The 18,522-nt window shown below is 32.2% G+C and overlaps 2 protein-coding genes and 1 long non-coding RNA gene across 3 annotated transcripts; 2 read left to right on the top strand and 1 right to left on the bottom strand.

The window, feature by feature from the left end:
* Positions 1-1,937: 1,937 nt before the first annotated feature.
* LOC109787701 (O-fucosyltransferase family protein) lies at positions 1,938-9,093 on the top strand. The gene is made up of 10 exons (XM_020346252.3): positions 1,938-2,525; positions 3,849-3,918; positions 5,052-5,119; positions 5,222-5,310; positions 5,913-6,110; positions 6,517-6,721; positions 6,815-6,982; positions 7,190-7,357; positions 7,439-7,629; positions 8,229-9,093. The coding sequence occupies exons 1-10, from the start codon at positions 2,154-2,156 to the stop codon at positions 8,389-8,391; spliced, it is 1,692 nt and encodes a 563-aa protein (XP_020201841.1). The 5' UTR covers positions 1,938-2,153; the 3' UTR covers positions 8,392-9,093.
* A 1,311-nt stretch (positions 9,094-10,404) lies between these two features.
* On the bottom strand, positions 10,405-12,703 carry LOC109787694 (uncharacterized). The gene is made up of 2 exons (XR_002238619.3): positions 12,421-12,703; positions 10,405-10,669 (listed from the first exon to the last, which is right to left on the bottom strand). It is a non-coding gene; the product is annotated as an uncharacterized LOC109787694 (long non-coding RNA).
* A 465-nt stretch (positions 12,704-13,168) lies between these two features.
* PAHX (phytanoyl-CoA dioxygenase (PhyH) family protein) lies at positions 13,169-17,018 on the top strand. The gene is made up of 9 exons (XM_020346253.3): positions 13,169-13,325; positions 13,402-13,526; positions 13,621-13,681; positions 13,766-13,834; positions 14,580-14,698; positions 15,572-15,719; positions 15,830-15,974; positions 16,091-16,177; positions 16,814-17,018. Exons 1-9 carry the CDS (start codon positions 13,280-13,282, stop codon positions 16,854-16,856), a joined length of 843 nt encoding a protein of 280 aa, XP_020201842.1. The 5' UTR covers positions 13,169-13,279; the 3' UTR covers positions 16,857-17,018.
* Positions 17,019-18,522: the final 1,504 nt, after the last annotated feature.

Raw genomic sequence — 18,522 nt, 5'->3', positions numbered from 1 at the left:
ATTTATCCAATTTACTAAAAAGTTTCAATATAATTTTATATTAAAACTTGAATTAAAAATATTAACCAAATAAAACCTAACCTATAATAGATAAACCAGTTGGGTTGGGTTGAATTAACCTTTGAACTCATTAAAAAATTTATAAATTATTTTTTTATTTTAAATTTTCTTAAATTTTATGATCAAATATAATTTTAAAAAGTATTATAAAACTAATAATAATTCAAATGTTTAATAAAACACATATTTAATAAATTTATTACTCATTAACAACATTAGAATATTAAATAAATTAAAATTATACTATTATTACTTTTTTTTATATATATATTATTAATGTTTTTCTTATCGTGTTACAATTTTATCATACTCTTATGTCCTTTCATATTTTAACCACTAAATTTATGTTTTGGTTTAACACGCCAACCAAAGATATTATTGATTTATACACGTTTATGACAAAAATGTATATGGAGATAAATGCATATCCTCAAGCACTTTTGTCAAAAATAGCATAATTAAATGTTGTGTAAAATTGTCTAATTAGACAAGGTTCTGTAGAAAACTTGCTTATCGCAGAAAATTAATGATCAATTTTGAGTACTTTCAAGATTATTCAACTATCCTTATTTTTATATTATTTTTTTCTAATGATTTCCCTTTTCTATTTAATTTTTTTTTTCATATGATTTCACTATCACCTTAGTATTATGACCCCTCATATCACAAAATCAAATTAACCGTTTTTAAAGTTTAACATTATCACATACTATTTATAGCACGTTTTAATGTTTCCTTATAACAATCCCTAACGTGCTTTCAATAAATGGTCATGGATCATAATTTATTTTTACCAATGAAAATTAGGATTAATTTTCAAGTAGTAGATGATATAAAACTAAATCAAATATTTGATCGCGCAGAGTCTTTTCAACCTCCATTTAAAGTCGTAATAGTGTGTTTGGATGAGGAATTTAAATGGATTAATTCATTTATTTGAAGAATTTCAAAATTTTTGAGGTAAAATACCTTGTTTGGATGAAAAATTTATAAGGAATTTGAAATTCAAGCATTGTGAAATTTCTTGAAATAGTATAATTTCAAATTCTCCCAAAAAAGTAAGAATTTGAAATTTCTCATATTTTTTTTCTTCTTATTTCGCTTATATATTTTATCTTATCTCTTATCTCTTCATATTTTTAATTATTGAATATTTAAAAATATTTTTAAAATTATTAAATATTATCTAATATTAATTTTTAAAATTATTAAATATTTAAAATTTAGCTAATATTTATTTTTGTAAAATTTAATTTAAGAATCTCAACATATATATATTTTTAAAATCAAATATTTCATGGTGGATCAAATTATCATATCCAACCCAATAATTTAAAATTTAAAAAATTTGAATTGACTTATCCAAACAAAATATTTTAAGAATGATAGAAATTAAAATCAAAATAACTCAAGTAACAAGAATTTAAAATTCCTTGAATTTATAAAATTCCTCGTCCAAACACACCATAAAAAAAATAAGAATCCTTTTAAATAACGCGATTAGGACATTCCAAAAAACATGTCGACAACACGACTTCTTATTCTTAAGAATTATGAGTTACAAAGTACACATGTTAGACAAGATTAGTCTCACTTAAAAAAAAAAAAGAAGAAGATAAGATTAGAAAAAGAACAAGGAAATCGCAGACGACTCATCAAACTCTATGTTGCAGGGTCAAAATCCAAAATCATGGTACGAAATAAAATTGCAGGAAGCAGATGAAGTTTTTGTTGGCTCAATCTCATGCGTGATAGATAGTAATAGTACCGACTACCGATACCTTTCTTGACGCACCTGCACGCACAATTTAAAAAAAAAATAAAATAAAAAAAGGAAAAAGAAAAAAGAAAAAAAGCTAAAAATAGGTGCATGCCTTTCTTTGGCTTCCCTCTCCATAAAAGAAAAAGAAAAGACTGCATTGCGTTTTCCCTGGGAGAAGCCTAGCCATTAGCCAACGCACGTGGTCTCTCTCTTTCTCTCAGAAAATCAAGCCCCAAACGGTGTCGTTTTCTAGGAACATTACATCGCGGTCGCTGCGGTGCGGTAAGAGAGAAAGAGAGAGAGAGTTGTGATGTGGAAAGGTTGATCCCAAATGCACCCGTACAACCGGCTACCGAGCAGTGGCCACTCGACGCCGTCGCCGCCGCCGTCGCCGCTCCGGTCGCCGAGGCTACGCCACAGCCGGTCCAAGACCGGGCGGTTCTCTCCCAACCGGGGGGGCGGTCGGACCGCCGCGCAGCGGCTCAGCTGGATGTTCCTTTCGGTTCTGCTTCGGCGACAAGGCGTTTTCCTCTTCGCTCCTCTCATCTACATCTCCGGCATGCTCCTCTACATGGGAACCGCCTCGTTCGACGTCGTTCCGGTCATCAAGCACCGCCCTGCGCCCGGCTCCGTCTACCGTAGCCCTCAGCTCTACGCCAAGCTTCGCCTCGACATGGATTCCGATAATTCCTCCGCCGATGCGGTTCGATTCTTTTCAAATCTCTACCTATTTTTTTCTCTCTCATTTATTCGTATTTCGATGGATTTCTCTGGCTATTTGGAAATTCGCTTCGAACTCCGTTTTCGCTCTCTTGCCTTTCCTAATGTGCCTCTGGCGTCTGCGTTTTGCGTCTCGATTTGTCGTTCGTTTTGCATCTTGATTTCGAATGTATTTGATTGACTTGCCATGGAAGAGCTTTTTGTGATGCGTTTTTTTTTTTCTGGTGTTAGATTTGTGATGTGTTTTATTTTCTTCTAGTTACCGTGTGCTTTAGAACTGCGTGGTTGCGGAATTCGAATAGAGGAAATTTGTTCTAATTGTCAAAGCTGCTTGATGAATTGTTTCTGACAATGTTAGGATTATTGTTGTGTCAGGGCTTGGGAGTGTTATCATTTTAGGGGTTTTGGTGGACCGCGATTGTATTAGTTGTACTGCATATATTTGAACTCGACCTTGATTATCGTTATGAATAGGAGTACAAGGTGTTAATGTTTTATGTTATGCATGTTAGTTAAGTGTATTATCGCCTTTTATATACGATAACTGAATTTCAACAATGTGTATAAGAAAACTATAGTGATACTGTATAAGGTTGATTGAAAATTTGAAATGGCCGTACTTGCTTTTTTGTGCTTAATTTTGGGTACCGAAGTTCCTCCATTTTTTTTTTCGAGTTATAAGGGTAGGTCATAAGACCTGGTGATTTGATAGGAAATGGTGGTCTAAGCTCGACTTTGAGATTCACATTGGGTCAAACCTAACATGAGATTCTTGGTAAGGAAGCTGGGTGGCACTAGAAGAAAAAACCATTGGCAGAAGCATCAAATTTATTTTTGCTGCTTGTTCCTGTGCTTAGCTTCTAACTAGATTTTTTTTTCATAAAAAAACTAATCTTGGCCCAACTTCCAAGGGATTCCTTTGAGATGATAATAATGATTGTTAAAATAAACGAAAGGGAATTATGTGCTTATGTATATTGTATCATGTATATATTAAGAATTGACGTGTCTTTTTTATAAGCAGAGAATTCATGCATGCACTTGGGACAAAATTTCACGTTTGATGGTAATATTTGGTGAAAGGAGGTAGATGCCATGTTCAAAACTTGGGACAAAATTCATGTCTTTTTTCCTTTTCTTTTTGTAATTATTATATTCTTTTAAAATCTGGGTCTTTTGTTGGTTTCTTCCATGGTACTTTACAAATTTTCATATTTTTTCAATTTAATTTGTTTGTTTGTTTGTTTTTTTTTTTTTTTTATATGACTACTTTCTTTTAGTGACAAGCTAGTAAATTTCCTTTCAGATATCAACAATATGGAAGAGTCCATATAGAGGTGGTGAGTGGAAACCATGTGTGAACAGATCTTCAGAAGGTATACCATAATCTGTATTGATGCACAATAAATGATGACATTTTCCTTTTTCTCATTATTTGTTCCATAGTGCTTTTGGTACCATTGATTTGTCTATTCCTTGTTGATACTCATTTGGTTCCTTCCATTGGAGCTTTATGCTTGCATTTTTTAAGATGTTTTTTTTTGTTAGAGATATCACACAAACCATTAGTGTGTCTTCACCTAATAGCTTAAGCTTCTGGGATAGATGGTTCAGAGAACATCTAGTATGATGTTGGCCCCCTATAGATGTACATACTTGCAAACTTCATGCATCAGATGTTTAGTCCTTGGTGTGAAGTGGTGTGTTAAGGTGTCCTACATTTGGATAGGAATATGACCAAAATACTCCTTAAAAGGTTTGGGCAATCCTTCACCTTGAGCTAGCTTTGGGAGTTGAGTGAGGTTCAATTCATTTCTAATTTGGCATAAGACCTCTATGACCAGATTGTCTAGAGTTTTATCCTTGCTGCCCCTATTCTTCAAATAAAACTTGAATTAAAGTGCAAGGTAGACGAGCCTATACATTATCGACACTTTAAGCCTACAGGCCCTTGTATAAAGGAGCATGTTAGAGATATAATATAAAACCATTGACTTGTCTTCACATCACAGCTTTAGCTTTTGGATAGATGGTTGATGACATCTTTTTACCTCTAAACTTATGTTTATGGCATCTCTTGGGTGTTCGGCTCCAGTTGTGTGAGCTGTCAAGGTCATGTTCTTACTCGCATTTGGAGATTGGGCAGCCTTGCTACATTCTTGAGTCTTTACAAACTTTTTTGTCATGTGTAGTATTTTCTTGTTTGTAGGGTATTTTTTCCTTACCCTTGTATTTTTTCCCTTATCTGTAATAAATTTTTATTTTCTATCTAAAGAAAAAAATGTTGGGAGGTAATTGTTTTTTGGTTGAAAGCACTGATTTCCTGTTAATGTATGAAGTATAGAAATGGACCATTCTTGTCGGGATACCTTAGGCACAAACTGATATTGTTGGTGATTTCTTTGTCTGTGTGCATATATATATATATATATGGGAAACCATGTCTGTATCTTTTGCAGTGTACTGTGTTTTGTTAACAATGAAAGTATATTTCTTATGTTGTTGCTAGGCCTACCTGAATCAAATGGATACATATATGTTGAGGCTAATGGTGGGTTAAATCAGCAGAGGACATCAGTAAGTGCCTTCTGTATATTCTGTGTTTCCACATATTCAAAGTGTGCTTAATGTATTTTTACTTAACTCATTTATTTTGTGAATGATATCAATTTTTTGTAGGTATGCAATGCAGTTGCTGTGGCTGGCTATCTTAATGCTACCCTTGTGATCCCCAACTTTCATTATCATAGCATATGGAAAGATCCCAGGTTAGTTTGTTGTGCTATCGATAAGTTTTTCAGGACTAGAAAAATCTTAATGTCTTATGCTGGCATAAGATTAATACATTTTAGACTGTTAATTCAATTATGTCATATATATATATTCCACATGCTATTGTTAAAAAAAATTGAAAAATAAAATTATTTATAAAGAGAAAGGGGTAAAGCACAACTACTAGAGGATATTAAATCCTCCAAAACAGGAAAACTAGAACAGTGGAAAACCTTTATCCAATGCAAGATATTGTAATCAGGTGATGAAATTGGATTACCAAAATGTTTGAGAGATTACCATTTGAATTGAAACTACTTGTTAAGATTTTCTATTGTGTCAGTTAAGGAGTTAAAACATTCAAATGGTGAAGTCTCACTATATTTTGTTAGTGACCATCCCTTAATAGAGGAAACATCCATTTCCAGTATTGAATACAGCTGTTGGTAGGCTGTTTTGTCAAATGGAATATTTTGCATTTATATTATGCTTTATAAATTTCTTGGTTGCAGTGAGTTTCTTGATGTTCTTAATGATTTTGATCAAGGTATTCATTTTGGTACAGTCTAGACTGATCTATAATGTTTCATGTGTCCAGCAAATTCAGGGACATATATGATGAAGAATATTTTATCAAAATCTTAAAAAATGATGTACGGGTGGTTGACAAGATTCCTGAGTACCTAATGGAAAGATTTGGCAGCAACATGACAAACGTTCACAATTTCAGGATCAAGGCATGGTCATCTATTCAGTATTACAAAGATGTGGTACTCCCTAAGTTACTTGAAGAAAAGTGAGTATACGTTGTTTGTTGTATAAATTATTTTCTTATTGATCATAAATAGTTTTCGATTAAACCGAGTAATTAGTAGTCCCAGGTATATGGCAGAAGAGAGTAGTATACAATGTTGTAGTGTTGTAGCCTCTTTGCTGTAGTATGGTATAGCTGGCTTCATTCACAGCTAGTAACTATTCCTTCTCGCTGCTTTTCCATTTGGATTAGTTTTAGGGGGGGTGGGGGGAGTGTCTTATATTATAGCTTAAATACCACAATGAGGATCCATCTTTACTTAATGTGGGACATAACAAACAACAGATAATTTTGCTGTAAAGTTGATATTATCAAATATGTTTATTATCTTGAGATAAGGAGGCTGGGAGCTCTAATGTAGATATTGAACTTAATTTTATTCATGCAGGGTTATAAGGATTTCGCCTTTTGCAAATAGATTGTCATTTGATGCTCCACCAGTTGTCCAGCGTCTAAGATGCTTAGCAAATTATGAGGCTTTACGGTTTTCAAGTCCTATATTGACCATAGGTGAAACTTTGGTTGAAAGAATGAGAAAACGTAGTGCCATTAATGGTGGCAAATATGTCTCCGTACATCTTCGTTTTGAAGAGGTTTGTTTTGATCAGATATGAATGTTAATATTAATTATGAGTGTTGACATGTTAATCTTTGTTGCAACTGATGTACATGGTTACCATGGGCAGGATATGGTTGCTTTCTCTTGTTGCGTTTTTGACGGTGGAAAACAGGAGAAAGAAGACATGGTTGCTGCTAGAGAAAGAGGCTGGAAAGGGAAATTTACAAAACCTGGAAGAGTTATTCGTCCAGGGGCAATCAGGATCAATGGGAAGTGTCCCCTTACCCCATTAGAGGTAATTGTCTCCTTACAGCTCTAGTGATTTTATTCTGTACGAGGAAGAAAATTTCTGGGAGTGCTTCTCTCTTTTTGGAAATTGCTAGTCTAGCTAGAAGTTTCCAAAGTTTTCTTGAAGGTGCTCCCTATGCAACAAATTTTGTTATGTTTTACCCCTAATTGAATTTGTTTTAATTATAATCAATGCCTTCACCCATCTCTTCAGGTTGGCCTTATGCTTAGGGGAATGGGTTTCACGAAGAACACATCTATCTTTTTGGCATCTGGGAAAATATATAATGCTGACAAAACAATGGCTCCACTACTTGAAATGTTCCCTAATTTGCATACTAAGGATACTCTGGCTTCTGAAGAGGAACTTGCTCCATTTAAGGTTTACATTTGTACTCTATATTAATTGTCCACTCCATCATTGGTTTAGTGCTATGATTTTGACTTGAGTTATTTCTTCTAGAATTATTCTTCCAGGATGGCTGCCATAGATTACACTGTTTGTCTTCACAGTGAGGTGTTTGTTACAACTCAGGGTGGCAACTTCCCTCATTTTCTGCTGGGCCACAGAAGATACTTGTACGGGGGACATGCTAAGACAATTAAACCTGATAAGCGGAAGTTAGCATTACTGTTTGATAATCCCAATATAGGGTATGTTACGTATTGGCATATTTTGTTTTGTTCAATTTTTACATGGATAGATAGAATAAATTGGATAAGTTCCCTATATCCCTCAAAAAAATTCCCGTCCCTTGGCATATTGTCTTGTTGAAATTGAATTTGAAAGTAATTATAGTTACAATTCAGGATAAGTGGCATCAATACCAGGTTATTTTGAAGAAAATGTCATTATTATTATATTGAACTGGAGGGAATTTACTTGGAAAACTCTTGGGTAAATTAGGTTATTGAGCTATGTTTTGGCCACCAAGAAATATATATATCCTATATATAAGAATAATGCAACGCTTGCATTTACAACTATACACAACTGACTTTGACTCCAATTGAAACTAAGAGGTCTGTAGAACATGTTTGGTTCATAGAATTGCTCTTTATAGAATATGTTTAGTTCCTGGTTTTGTTTTTGAAGAATCATATAGCTCGGCAATTCTGCTGTTAAGTTCTTAGACATTGTATACAATCCTGACTGTTCAATGAGAGGTCTGTAGCTATTAGGAAGTGCTAAACATTTTTTTTCTTAGTAGTTAGTATATCTAAATGTCCCTCCTCTATTGTCATTACTTCAGATGGAGAAGTCTCAAGCGTCAACTGCTTAGCATGAGGTCGCATAGTGATTCGAAGGGAGTTGAGCTCAAAAGACCGAATGATTCTATATACAGCTTTCCATGCCCAGATTGTATGTGCCGTGCCAATAGAACCGATGATTCAAGATCTTCATCAGCAACTTGATCTACTCACAGAATATGATGGTGTCTCGGTTCCCTACGATTTTGTGAGCATGCCTTGCTGCTGACTGTATTTCTGATATTGTGATTGTTTCATTTTTTCCCCTTTCCATTTGATGGGAGGGCAAACACTCCATTTTCGGAGGTCAAAGGATTTTGTTGAAGGTCTCATTGATCTGATTATCTATTTGGATTGAATTTCAATGGAGTGGCATCTTTTTTGTGCATGATGCCAATTCAGAACAGAATGGAAACTGTTCCTTTGCGGGAATCTCTTCCAGAACCAGAACATTGACAGAGCCATGTTTCATATATGAATGAGCACCTGCTGTATCGAACAAGTTGTTTAAAGAGCTAAAGGGAAAACTCATGTTCCTTCACACCCTGCCTGTACATTACCTGGACTACGATATTCATGTGTTAAGGCTGTAGCAAGCTCTCTGTACATTTACAAAATTTCAGGGTGTCTCGCCATACTATTTTATTGTTCTGTTTTAGATTTTTTTTTTGTTCCTGTTTCAATTTTGTATTTTGTTGACCCTCCTATTGAGGGTCCCATTGTTAGCTACGTAGGTGTATGGCTGTACGCATTTGTTATTCTTTTACATTGGTGCCCATTGTTTTGGTGATGATACCAGTGGATGTAATTAGTTCACCATTCATATTTCATACCATATCACACAATGATAAAACCCTGCACCAACAATGCCCTAGTATATATTTAATTACACAACGTATATCACATTTAATAATATTTAAAAAAATCCTATCATTTTGGTTAACGAGAAATGTGTTATACTCTACGGCAAAATAGACGCTACGTATATGCTCTCTAGTTACATAACTAAGTCTATACTAATGTTTCTAATATTATGCGCTTCTTCAAAGCTCCATTGAAGAAATAAATGTTGATTAAGAAACCATATTAATAATTTTCGTTTGGCAATATTCTCCTTACAAAATGCAATGAAATATACTCAATAAGTCACAAACCTCTAATTTTTTTTCTCTTTTAATATTTCATACTTTTAAAAAAGTGAAGCATACTTTATCATATTTATATGTAAATTTTATTTCTTTTACATTCAATCTCCTAAAAAGCAAGGTATAAGTTCAGAAGAGAATCAAGGAAATTAACAAAAAAAAAAAATTTCTCTCTCTCTCTCTCTCCCCCCCCCCCCTCTCTCTCTCTCTCTCTATATATATATATATATATATATAATATTTTATATAAACTTGAGTAATCAATCCATTCCATATTCAATACGATGTTATTTCAAACATTTTTTTAAACAAATAAAGCAGTTAACTTATAAATAAAAAATAAATGAGAAGTGAATCACTCAAGTTTACAAAATTAATATTTTCCTTAAATCAAATTTAAATAATATCATAAATTAACAAATTAGATTAATACTTCTTACTTCAATTCAAATTCAAATCCAATTAATTAAAATAATAGTTAAAATTACAAAATAAGGTTAAAATTATAAAAAAAAAAATGAAAAAAAGAGTACTCAAATATCAAATTTACTTAAAAAAATTTCTATAAACTTTATCTCTTTTAAAAATAGATACTTCAAATTTCAAATATAATCACAACTGATCTTTAAACTTTACTCTTTTATATAAATAAATACCTTAACTTTTATTTCATTTTAATTATTTCTTAAAATTTATCTTATTAAAATCTTCTCTTTAATCACATGGAGACAAAATAAGGGTTAAAATATATTTTTTTAATTATAGGAATTAAGAAGATCAATTTTAAATTTGAAGAATTAAAAATATATTTAAATTTGTAACATATTTTTATTTATTATAATTACTTATGAATTAAATTTACATTTTTTAAAATAAATTATCAATAAATAAAGTAATCTTGTGTTACAATATAAATTATTTATCACAAATCTAAAATATAATTTATGTATTTAAAAATATCTACTTTGTAACGACCCGTCAAGTCTCACACAGTCTATAGCGTTAGTGAACAATGTATCAATAACACAGTCCATACCATACAGATACATGCATAAAATAAAATATCACATCCCGACAACTATATACATAATGAGAACGAACAACTTTAAATCCCATATACATATATACAACTCAGAGTATGATATGATATTCTATTCAAAACAACTAGGCAGCCGATCATAATATGAACAACAAAATATTAACTCCTTGACTAAGTCACAGCCAAAAGCTTGCCTTCCCAACACTGTCAAGCATCTACCCTTGATCTGCTCGCATATTAAAGTATGGTCATCGCAATTCTAACCACAAGGAAAAATAGTTAGGGTAAGCTCACAATAACAATTATCATAAAACAACATCATCATAAAATAAGCAACAATATAGAATACAATCATTTAACTTTCAACTTTAACTTTAAAACACAACACATACATCAATGTATACAACAACATATGCAACATCAACTAAAGTTTCATCATGCATATACCACTTAGGAGATCTCCAACAACTGAGGTTGAGCAATCTAGGTGGCATAAATCCTACTGAATCCAACTTTAGACCTATCTCAGCCAGGTCAAGTATAGAACAACGTTAGGAACTTTGAAGAAAACTAGGTATAGACAATAATAATTAATTGCTCAAGTGTGCCACTTAAAGTTGAATGTACAGTACTATTGTTAGGGTAGAAGGGTTGGGTATGAGCGTAACACGACCTTGGTTTGCATCACCAATCCACATGTAGAGTTAGTCCACCTATTGCCCTCCAAGTACCATGCACCCTCTCTAGTACCTAATCAAAGACTACATCTCTAATTAGATACCTTACTTACTTTGGTTTTTCAACCATAATATGGATTGACTACTTTCATGTTGTCCACATAGTACTAAGGGATTCAACTATAAAACAACTTTCAACTTTCACCTTAGTACTATGTATCTCAACATAAGACATATATCATCAACCATATGTCCTCAACTTAACAACTTTATAACTATATTCTTCATGGTATCAACTTTAATAAACAACTTAACAACTTTCAAACAACTTTAATTAACTTTATGCAACTTAACAACTTTCATACAACTTTGCAACATAAATAACTTATAACTTACACATCTCAATATCATTATAACATCATCAACTTTAATACAACACATCAATATAACATCATCAACATTAAACATGTAAACATCCTCAACCAAAAACTATACAACTCATGCTCATCAATTAAAAGTCAACCAAAGACAACACACACATGTACTAGTATTAGACTAGGTCGTGTGATATGTGCCCGGTGCGACCCAACCTACGCCCAACGCCAAAGACACATAGTGTCTTTTGGTGCTTAGGCGCCCGACGCAGCTCCTCATGCGACCGACGCCCCAAAGTCAAAGGATCAACTTCTAAATTGTGCCTGGCGCAACTATCTTTACGTCCGACGTAATTCAACCCAAGACTCTCTATCTCATTTGCGCCCAGCGCAGGGCTTCCCACGCTTAACGCTTAAGAGAGTGTGGCTTTCTACCAGGATCGCACTTGATGCTTACTTCTTCATACCCGGTGTGATCTTAGTAAAGACTCACACTTCAACTTTACTGATATTGTGCCCGATGCATCTCAAGTTACGCCCGACCGACGCCTTTCAACCAGAGGCTCAAATTCGAGCTCCTGCCCGATGTGACTAGCTTTGTGCCCAATGCAAAAAAGAGATTTGGCTGTGTCAAAAGCCCGCCCGATGCCATGAATGCGCGCCCGACACGTGCTTAAAACCAACACATATATAACTTGCAATTTTCATCCACAACCTGCATTTCAACCATTCCCAACACATGCAACTGATTTCTAAACATTTACAACCATATAGAACAACTAAAACAACCTAAAACATCAACATGCAAACCAAAACAAGATCAAAACCAAGAAATTAACCATTTGGCCTGAAAACCCCGAAACAGAAAGATTCCTCAACATAACCCATTCAATCAACCATTCATACTTCCACAAACTAGAAATTGATCCAAAAGTGCAGAAATGTGAAGCTTCCTTAACCTTGATTTCGAAGTTCCGTGAGAGAAGAAAAAAATGGAGAAGAAGAAGAAACTTCCTCTGCAACCTTGGCTCAATAATGTTGTCAGCCCCATTTTCACTCTATGGAGCACCACTCCTCAAGTGTTCAGCCTTAAGGAAGATAAGAATGGAAGAGTTAGGAGAAAGTGAAAAAGAATAGGGAGAAGAGAAGAAAATCCGAGGCTTACATACTTATTCAAATTTTAAATATAATTTATATATTCAAACATACTAGTTATTTATACACATAATTTATTTTAAATTTTAATTATATATAATAAACATTTAACTTATATATTATACAAACTAAAATAATAGTTAAAAAATAAATTCAAATTTTAATTTATTATTATTAAAATATTAATTGCCCTCAAAATAACATGATCTAATTTAATACAAGAATTAGATAAGTTATAATTTAACTTTTCACTTGTTTCTTGCACAATAATTTTTACCTTTTAGTTCTTATATTTAAAAAATTATTTATTTAAAAAAATTTAATAATCATTTTTAGTTTTGTTTCGATTTCTTTCATTAAATAAATTTTAACACTGTTAATAGTAAACGACAAAAAATTGTAAAATTGTAAAGATATAAAGATCACCAATATTAAATTTTATTTAATGACATGACGAAAACCAAATTGAAAGTGCAGACACTTAAATGAATAATTTTTAAATGTAAAATCTAAAAGATAAAGATTGAAAGTATAATCAAATGATTAATTAATGAGGAAATAAATTATCCAAAACGACTTTTGGAGAATGGAGAGTGCAATCATATTCCTAGGCAAATCGAAACTCTTTTCCGTTGCGAGGCAAAGCAGAAAGCACAACACAAGATGGGTATACTTAGTTCCGAACAGCTCCAATTCTTCAACTCTCAAGGTACCCTTCTTGGTTTTGAGCATAATTCCTAGTTCTCAACCTATCAAAATCAAATCTTTGATACTACATGTCGCAGGTTATCTTGTGATTGAATCGTTCGCAAGTAACGATGAGATTGAATCCATGATGAAGAGGATGGAGCAGTTGGTGGATGACTTTGACCCTTCTTCCACCGCCTCTATTTTCTCCACCAAGAACCAGGTTCCTCCTTGCGCCTTATTTTTTCCTCGTAATTCTCATTTTTAAATTGGACTATTTTTCTGTTCTCTTATTTTTGCTTTTTTTTTTTCTTCAGCAACAGTTGACTGATAATTATTTTTTCGAGAGCGTGGAGAGGGTTTCTTTCTTCTTCGAGGGTATTTGAAAAAATTAATCTTTTCAGTTTTAGAGTATTTGGGGTTCATTTTAGTTTAATCTTTTCTCCTTTTCACTTTTGGTAGAGAAAGCTTTTGGTGATGATGGTAACTTAAAGCAGCCGAAGCAACTGTCCATTAATAAAGTTGGCCACGGTGAGCCTTTTAGACTCTGATATTTCATCTCTCACTTTGAAGTAGAAAGGATAAAATTTAGATGCTATTGTTTATATGCTTTTGGTGTTGTCCTCCCACTAGAAATAGATTTTTACTTCAATAATCTGCATAATAAAGATTTGTATTAAAGATAGTGTAGGTTATCAAGGTGAAACTTTAATTTTGATTAGAAAACAACACAAAAAACATCTAAGAAGCTGCTTGTATGTGTTGTGCAAGTAGGTGTAGAGTACTCTCTATTCACATATCATGTAGTTGAATTAGGGCCTATTTGGGTATAAGTCTCCGAAAGCATTTCTAGTTTGAGAGACAATAAGAAAAAAAATGAAATAAGCTTCTCCTTTAGCTAAAATTAGCTTATACATAAGTTAAAAATAAGATTTTGGAAGATCTAATAAGAGAACATCTACAAATTAAGTTATGTGCCAATTTTAGCTTATTAAAAAGCTTATTTCATTTTTTCATATTTCTCTCTCTTAGAAGTACTCCTGGAAAAATTTATCCAAATAGACCATTAGTTAGTTTATGACCGCGGGTGCACTATTCTCAGTTTATAAACTTTTTAGTCTTTTAACTTTGATGGAATGGAATCACCTGTGCTGCTGTGCTGACTTGTGAATGCATGAGCTGTGAGAGTAGCATTCTTACTTTTAAATTGATTCATTTTTCTTTGAATCTAACCTTTCTTTTTTGTGGGCTGGGGGTGTGCTGTGATTTTGTGCAGCTCTACATGAGATTGAGCCGGCATTCAAGAAGTTTTCTTCTTCTGATAAAGTTTCAAGTTTGATGCACTCCTTAGGTTACAAGAGACCTGTAGTCATGCAGTCCATGTATATATTTAAGGTGTGTTTTTCTTCTGTCTCTGTTACATTCAGTTGCTGATCATATAGTTGAAATAACTTAAGTTCAATACATTGTGTTGTGTCATTATGTATGAGCAATAGATATGTGAATCAGCTGGACGTCATGGATGTGTTCTTTTTCTTTGTAATTTGGCTCTTATATTTGTATTCCGATTTGGAAAAATCACCTTCCCCACTTTAATATTGTTATCCTTGGAAAATGTAGTGTTATGGTGGTTTAATGCGTGGAAATTTTTGGTATTGAGCTATTCACCGGAGAATAGAATTTATATATTTCTTTGAAACTGACATATCTTGTTAAATTTTGAATGACTCTTGAACGTAGGTTTTGTTGATATTCAAACTTAGTTAAAGTTGCTTTTGATTTACCATTAAAGTTTGTTTTCTTATTTGCATACTTTTGAATTTGATATTATTTTATTGTCTTTTGGATACATTATAGATATATTTTGGGTTGGTTATTTCAACATTGCTGTGGTTTGAACTTGAGTACCCACCCATTCTATTATAAGTAGTTAACATATTAAGGCTGGTTGATTTTTTTTAATCATGTTATAATGAGTATTTTGGGCTCAGACCTGGTTTTTTTTGGGAGTTTTGTATGCATGCTACGAATTTTCTTTTTAAAATGTATTAAATTTTAAAATGAATGAGAAGAACCTTGTGTTTCTTTGGCCTCACCTTAGTTAGCGCAGTTGTATACTTCGTTGACTGATGGAAGCTGCAATTATAGTTTATTTTTATGCATAAGAACTTGCTTGTTTTAAGTATTTGAAATTCCAAGTGTGATAAAAATTGTGGTTATGGTCATTACTCATTATCATTACACGGTGATGAAATTTTGATCTAACAGCAACCGGGCATTGGGGGTGAAGTAGTGCCACACCAGGATAACTCCTTTCTTTATACTGAACCACAAACGTGCACAGGGCTATGGCTGGCCCTAGAAGATGCAAACATATTAAATGGTTGCCTTTGGGCAATTCCTGGATCTCACAAAAGTATATTTTTCCTACCTTTTGGTTTATTTCTTACCTGAATCATTTATCCTTTGCTTGGTTCATCTGATCTAATGTTTTTTCTTTTCTTTTTTATTCTCTGTTTCCTGTAGATGGGCTTGTTAGAAGGTTCCTAAGAGATGAAGATGGTGTCAAATTTGATCGACCATCACCATCTTATGATCAAAAAGATTTTGTTCCTGTTGAAGTAAAAGCTGGGTCTCTGGTTGTCATTCATGGGGATCTTATCCATCAAAGGTTTGTTCAAACAATTCTCTCCAGATTTTGTGTATCATGAAGAATATAAATAAAGTTGCCTTTGAAGGTGAATTCCTGATAATTCACCCTTGTTTGATTGTCTATGCAAATGACAGCTTTGAAAACCAGTCTCCAAAATCAAGACATGCCTACAGCTTGCATGTGGTGGATACGGTTGGCTGCAAATGGGCACCAGAAAATTGGTGAGTTTAGATCATGGGAGCAATTTGTTTATTAGCACTTTTTTCCACTTTTAGGAGCTTTGTTATAATTGAAAGGTTTATTTACTAAAAGATATCTCTGATTTATATGATCATATTAATAATACACTATTCACCTCTGCCTTGATTGAATCTCTTACACAATGCCCACTTTAATTTCTGCCTGAGTTGTGTGTTTAGTAATTTGTATTCTTTGCCACCTACATCTGTCTGAGTTTACATCATTTTTAGACTTTTGCATGTACCATCAGTTCTAAGTTTTTCTTGATCATAATGATAGATACTTGCAAGTGCAAAACACTTGTTTGTTTTATGAAAATGGTAGGTGTTCCATGTTTGTGACGAAAAATACAAGAAAACTTTGCCAAATGTCACAAGTTTGTAATTTATTTGGCGAGTGGTGTTAATGAATAAACCATTTTGCCAATGGTTTGCACCCTTGCACTTCCTAAAATATCAAAGACAAATCACTATATGAAGGACTAACCACCGCATGATACCTCTTTATTCTTAGAGTCATCCACGTAGCCCAGCTATACAAGAGGAGCCTATGGATTGTAGTGTTTTCTGGGTTGATTTTGCTTAACACTTGTTTTTTTCTGTCAAATTTTCTTTCAGGATCAGACGAAAAGTGGAACCGGAACCACTCTTTGTAAGCTGACCTTCTATAATCGCTTTATTTCTTAACCTGAAAATTTCAAATTGAGAGAGACTGTATTCTCTTGCAGTTTAATGTTTATTTTGCATGCTTAAAGCATTGTAATAATGTCAAACCCGCTGTTAAAATTGAACAATAATAAAAAAGTAATTCATTTTTAGTATATTTCAAAAAATATATATTATGTTAGTTTTTTTTTATTTGATAGGAATATATAACTCAACTCCTTTCCTCTGATATATATTATATGAATTTTATTTTATATGAATGAGATATCAAATAATTGTAGATTAATATAAAATTTTATATTTATGACTTAGGTAAAAAGGACTTTTAATTAGATGATGTTTGACCAAAACTCTATTGTTCTTATGTCAAAAAAAAAAAAAAAAAAATTGGTAAAACATCATCTAATTAAAAGTAATTGAGTAATTGAAAGGTGTAACGATAGCAAGTAAAAATTACAGCTATTTATGCAGGAGTTTAGACTTATTAGATATTGGTAGAAACGAATTTCCTACCATCCAAATAAATTGCAGGCTTGCAGCTCGTATATTAACCGGTGAAACATTTGGACCATATTTCTCTTAAATATCTCATGGGCCAAGATTTTCTTTTCTTTTTTGAAGGCCCAAGATTTTATGCAACTTATGTAAAATTGTAAATTGCAAGCTTATACAGGATCTTAATCAATTTTTATATATTAAAAACGAGTTTTTATCTTGTGTTGGAATATTTTTAAATATTTTAATTTTTTTATTTAATTTAATTTTTATTTTTCACAATTAATTATAAATCAAATTCTCATATTTTTTTTAAGTAAAATATTAATAAATAAAAATAATATCGTGTTATAATATAAATTGTTTATTATAAATTTAAAATATAATTTATGTTTAAAAGCATTGATACAAATTTCATATATAATTTATATATTAAAATATAATATTTATTTATATATATAATTTATTATAAATTTTACATATATAATAAATATTTAATTTACAGTGAACATACTAAAATACTATTAGTTTGATATTATTGTTTCTGATTGGTAAAGCTTCTTTATGAAGTTGGATATTTTTGAAGCTGGATGGCATTTTGGTAAGATTATCAGTTTACCACAAACACTATAATTTGCTAAGATTACCCCTGCAATAGTGCAATCAGCAAAAGTTAGGATTATATGGAAACTATTACTACTATAATCTAATGCACTAGATTTAGCTTCATGCAGTAATTAAGTTCATGCCTTGTTTTTGAAGAAGTATCATCACCTGTCATTTTTTTTTCTTCTATATAAGTAAATATTAATTGATAGTTGTTATATTAGTGGAAAAATTTGAACCCACTTTCTCCTTATTATTCCAACCTAATATCCCTCTCTTTAAACTACCAGACCACCTTATTTATAACTCCTAAATGAGTTATGAATTTGAATGAGTTGGATTTTTTTTAGTTATAATTTGTTATTTCTACCATGAATGATCTTTTAATCATGTAAATTTTTTTATATCAATATAAGTTTTGATACTTGTATTGATCTTTTTTAGTCCCGACCATTAAATTTTTATTATTTTCAATTCAAAATCTTCATAAATTATGTTGGTTAAAGTTTTCTACTAAATTTCATCAATTAAAACATCAAATTTTACCCGATAAAAAAAAT

This window comes from Cajanus cajan, chromosome 3 (assembly GCF_000230855.2).
Source record: "Cajanus cajan strain Asha chromosome 3, NIPB_CcT2T_4, whole genome shotgun sequence".
Taxonomy (NCBI): domain Eukaryota; kingdom Viridiplantae; phylum Streptophyta; class Magnoliopsida; order Fabales; family Fabaceae; genus Cajanus; species Cajanus cajan.
This window is presented reverse-complemented; position numbering and strand designations above follow the sequence as displayed.